Genomic DNA, 5,081 nt, shown 5'->3' with positions numbered 1-5,081 from the left:
GGACCAGAGCGGGAGCAGGGATAGCGCGGGGCTGTCCCAGCTGGAAGCAGCCTCACGTCTCCACTGCCGTGCCAGGCAGCGCCAGCCTGGGCTAGGAAGGCTTTCCTCCCACACCGCTCCAGCGCCTTGTGTCGACCCGCCCGTGGGAGCCCGGGGTGGGAGCTGGATCGTAAGCACAACATTCCATTCTGGGGTTCAACGCCGTGGCACGGAACTAACGGTTACACGAGAGGGGTTTGTTACAACCCCCCCGCTGCATGTTCCAGGGCTGACACCAGACACCGGCACGGTGGTGTGGAGGAGCCTGCAGACAGAGGAGGGGATCCTGCAGCATCCAGCCCTTACAGCAGAACGGATGGGGATGGGGAGCTGTGTGCCAGACCTGCCGCAGCCCCAGCTCACTCTTCCAGCTCCAGCTCAGCCTCCAGCCGAGAGCAGAGCCAGGCCTGGAGCTGCAGCACAGTTCTGCAGAGCCGTTCCTGACCTTTACCGACTTCACCTCTACACTACAGCCCTGTTCAGCCTCTGACCTTCCACGTGCACCTCCTGCTGCTGCTGCTGGGCTCAAGCTCATTTAAAGCTCCACTTAACCCGAAGGTGCTTTTCATTACAACTGTCTGTCTGTCTGACAGTCCTGAGGCTGGGGGGCTCCGGTGTTCCCAGCAGGGCTGGAGGGAAGCTCACACCAGGACAGGGCGACGGTTGCACTGTCTCACAAACAACACTGGCAGGGCAGGGTGCCCACGGCTGAAGGGCAGGATGGGGATGGGAACCTGCCAAGTCCTCATCTCACCAACACACAGGACACTGTGCAGAGCCCTTTCTTGGCAAGGGATGCAATTTTCACCCCCTCCCCTAACCACAGCTGCTTTTATCTGCCCCACATAACCCCTCAGCAGGTATTTAAGACCATCTGGCACACCCTGCCTTGCTCTGCCCTCCAGCTGGCACCACCACGCCCCGGCAGCAGCTGTGGTACAGCCCAAGCTCCGGTTGTACGGTGCATCCCTCCAGCCCCATCCTACTCCCCCACAAGGCTGCCAGGGACGGAAGTGGGGCAGTGCAGAAGGAACCAGCAACCCCAGAGCAGGATGCTGAGCTGGTTTTCCTTCACCAGTTCAGCCCATTCCCACCTTCAGTCACAGCAAAATGGGTTCAGGCTGCCCGGCTCGCCCTGCACCACAGGGTTCACGAGCCCTGCGGGTGTGTGCAATCAGACCACAGCAGTTCAGTGCAGCTCTGTACCTTCCCTGCGGCCACCAGCACAAGCCAGGGCAGCTGCCTCCTCCCCACAGCCTCCCGTGCCTGCTCCAGGGCAGGGAACTGCACCAGCCCAGCCCTGGCATGGTCCTGGCATGGGCCCACACCTGGGAGACCGGTGACCACGCTGTGCCTTTCATTCTGTCTGAAACCAGCGGCCAAGCTCTGGAAGATCTGGATCTTCTGGGTGTTGTATCTCGTCCCAGTCACGGCTGTTGTTCTGGATAGAGTAAAAAAAAAAAAGGAAAGAGGGCCTCTTCCAACTTGTTGCAGAAGTGCCGCTGTTACAGTAACCACCGAGACCAGCTGATGTTATAAACCGCTTGCAACTCGTTACAGATGTTTGTATCTCACTGTTTTCATTGCGAATAACGTGCCTTATGTAAGGACAGAAAAAAACCCCCAGCCAATGAGGCACCTCAGTTTGCACTAACACTACCCTATTTACTATCTGGAGACCAATAAAGATTTCCTTTCTGAGTCACACCACTGGCTGGCTCTCCCACGTGCCATTTGTTTCTGGGTGGGGGTGTTACACACAGTGTTACTGCTGCACCCCCACCTCCGGGCAGGAGCAAACCACGTGTATTTCTAAAGGTTCCTCCCTGTCCTGAACTCACTCAACTCGCTTCCCAGCCTCCAACTTGCTTCCCAGCCTCTGGCAGCACTTGGCAAACCCAGCAGTCCTCCCAGGACTAGGAGAGAGCAAAGGAGCTGGAAGGAAACAATTTCCCTGATGCTGGAGGCTGCCCGGCTCTCTGTAAATCCAGACTGCCAGGAGGCAAGGCTGGAGCCACAGAACTGCCAGCTCGTGTCCACAGTTATTCCCATGGAAAATTGAAGTGGTTCCTCCTACCCATCTTTACACAGCCCCTCCACCGCTTAGGCAGGGTGGGAGAAAACACAGCAGGGAGGAAATAAATACGAAAGTGAAAAATAGGGTTTATTACAGATCTTACACCGTCCAGGTAAGGGGTCCCTTGTCAGTGCTCTCCTCTGTCACCCTCTCCAGCTCCTCAATCCGGCTCCCCGGCCAGGTGTGCCCCCAGCTTGCTGAGCTTCTGCAGGAGGGTGCTGCGCAGCTCCCTGTCCCCCACGTTGTCCGTGATGGCCTCCAGGAAGTGCCTCTCATTAGCCCTCCGCAGGGTGTTGCTGGGGGACGTGTCGGCGTTGCTGAACGCCTCGTACTGCGACAGGATCTCCAGGGCCACCACCACCAGGGGCTCCCCGCAGCCCTGGCCCGGCAGCATGGCAGCCACGTGCAGCAGGTGGCAGAACATCTGGATGCAGACGAAGGACACCTCCTGCGGGGAGGTCCCGTCCCCGGCGGGCTGCGAGGGGGGTCCCGCCGTGCCCTTGACGGAGGTCAGCAGGTCCGTCAGGCTGCCGCAGTACAGCTGCACCACGTGGAGCCAGGCCTCTGGGGGCAGCCAGGTGGAGCAGCTGGAGCTGCAGAGGAGCTGGAAGCCCCTCAGGAAGAGCACGGAGAGCTGGAGGTAGCAGGCAAACGGGCGGAGGTTGAGGAGGGGCATGTACTGCACGTACTCCAGCGTGTAGGGCACGTGCAGGACCTGCCTCTGCAGCAGGTTTTCCACCACGTGTATGAGCCTCTTCCACTCGCTGTGGCTGCACCAGGGGAGCACCTGAATGAGGGCCACCAGGAACCCTTTGCTGAAGAGGTTCACTTCTTCAGGGTTGTCCACGTTGACGGTGAGGAGTGCCAGCATCGTGTCCCTGAGCGCTGGGGACACGCAGCAGCACTCCATCCACGCCAGGAGCCCGCTGCCCGGTCCGTAGGCTGGCAAAGACTGGGATGTCCACTCGCCCTCAGGGAGGGTGCAGATCTCGAACAGTGTCGCCGGGACCTCGTTCTTGAAGTGGTCTCCATAAAGCTTCTTCAGTCTGAGCCCGACGGTCCAGTCCAGGGATGCCACCTTCCTGTGGAGCCAGGCCAGGGACTGGACCCACAGCTCCGGGGAGGGGGCAGATTCTGGTCCCACCACCTCGCAGAGCTGGCAGAGGATATTCAGAATCAGGTCTTTGGTCTCCAGTGAAGGGAAGAGCTGCTCCGTAGGCTGATGCCAGTACCTGGTGTAACCATCTAGTAGCTTGCAGAGGCTCAGTAGAAGTGGGAATGGGTGACAGGATTTGATCCAGTGCTCTTCTGAACAGGGCTGTATTCCCAAAGCCTTACTGAGGACCTGTAGGCTCAGCTCAATCTGAGGAGAGTCTGACTTCAAATAGGGAAGGACAAAAGCTTTGGTCACCTCTGCAGGTGACACAAGTGGGGTGGCAGAGCCTGGCTGCATGAGAAAGGTCAGGAACTGAAGGAACTGCTCCTCTTCCCTCACAGTGGAAAGCTTCCCCCATACTGCCTCCTCCAGACACCTCACCACCAGGTTGTGTGGCCTGCCTGGATCCTTTTGGGTCTCCAGGAACCTCAGTGCTGGGAAGGAGCAGAGGATTTGTGTGAGGAACTGGTGTGCTCCTAGGTTGACCACAGCAAGATGACAAACCTGCTTCACCGTAGCCTCGGGGTACAGCAGCATGAGCCTGGCCACAGAAGCCACAGCCCTGGTCAGGCCTTCATCGGACACACTCTTTGTGATCTGGTTGAAAGTCACATTCAGATCCTCTTGGAACCCTTCCCTGACAACCTGCAAGTTCAGGGACAGACCTGGTCCACCCCAGGACGTCAGGACACCCGAGATCACCTTGTTTTTGTCAGTTAATGAAAGCTCAGTGTAACAGTCCATGATGGCTTTGGTCACTTGCACCTGCAGCTCTCGGGCCTCCTTGTCTTGACAGGATGTAGCAAAGCTCACCAGTGTCTCCAGCAATTTCAAAACTAGCTCTGGTTTCTGGAAGAGAGCTTTATTTTGCACAAGGCAGTCAACCCAGGCCTTTGAAAAGGCCCAGGTCTTTTCAGATGCAAAAACAGAGCACATGTCTGCATGCCGGTCCAGCTTTTGAGCAATGATTGCCATGGCAACTGAAGACACAAGGCTGGTGGTGGCCAAATCCTTGCTCTTCGGGCTGGCACTGCTCTCCTTGAGAAAGTCCTTGGTGACCTGTGTCAGCTCTAACACTACACGTGTCTCATCCTCACCCACGTCTCTGGTCTCCGAGAAGCAAACCAGGTTCTTCCCAAGGGTGGTCAGAGTGTCCAGGAGCCGGTAGCTCTCATAGCAGAGCTGCTCGGAGCTGCTCAGAGCATCCTGCAGCTCCTCTCCCCAGGCACGCAACAAGCTGCAGAGGAACTCCAAGCCAACAAAGAGCTCATCACGGGAGAGTTTGGTCACAGACAGGAGGCTCATGGTTCTCTCTGCTTCCCTCACCTTCTCTCCCAGCTCGCTGTGGTGGAACTGGCTGTCAGGGTCGCTGGTCCAGAGGCTGACCGTGGCACTGACCTTGTGCAGGTACTCTGTGGTGGGGAGGGAGCTGCCCGCTGGCTCCAGCTCAGTGAACACGGAGAGCAGCTCGGCCAGGTTGGCCAGGGCGTAGCACTGCATGCGGGGCTGGGTGATGTTCCCGTGGATCTGCTTCAACCCCTCCACCAGGACCATGAACAGCCTGGGGGCAGCTGGGGGGATGTTCACAGGGTCACCCTTGAACCTCTTTGGGGGCTGCAGACCATCGTCCAGAGAGGACTCACCCCCGTGCTGGCACATGAGAGCACCGAACGCAGAGACTGTCACGTCCTCCTGCCCTTCCTTGTGCTTCATCACCTCCCACCACACGTCCAAGAACAGCCTGATGTCGGACGGGGACGTCTCGCTGGTGACATATGCCACCATGTGCTCCAGCTGCTCCCGGCACAC

General features: G+C 58.4%; 2 protein-coding genes across 2 annotated transcripts in view; one reads left to right on the top strand and one right to left on the bottom strand.

Moving 5' to 3' along the window:
- The window catches only part of TLCD3A (TLC domain containing 3A), a 5,584-nt gene extending 3,483 nt beyond the window's left edge, over positions 1 to 2,101 (top strand). The window contains exon 4 of the mRNA XM_029961297.1: positions 2,031 to 2,101. Coding sequence (XP_029817157.1) covers positions 2,031 to 2,101 — 71 coding nt within the window. The remainder of the gene's footprint in view (positions 1 to 2,030) is intronic.
- On the bottom strand, positions 1,359 to 5,078 carry GEMIN4 (gem nuclear organelle associated protein 4; the record flags this gene model as incomplete). The annotated part of the gene is made up of 2 exons (XM_029961296.1): positions 1,359 to 1,480; positions 2,220 to 5,078. A coding segment is annotated over one exon (2,802 nt), but the record flags the coding sequence as incomplete, so codon positions are not given.
- Between the last annotated feature and the right edge of the window lie 3 nt (positions 5,079 to 5,081).

The sequence above is a fragment of the Manacus vitellinus genome, unplaced genomic scaffold (assembly GCF_001715985.3).
Source record: "Manacus vitellinus isolate BGI_N305 unplaced genomic scaffold, ASM171598v3 scaffold_32_pilon, whole genome shotgun sequence".
Lineage (NCBI taxonomy): Eukaryota > Metazoa > Chordata > Aves > Passeriformes > Pipridae > Manacus > Manacus vitellinus.
The sequence above is the reverse complement of the archived record's forward strand: the minus strand, read 5'-3'. Positions and strand labels throughout refer to the sequence as shown.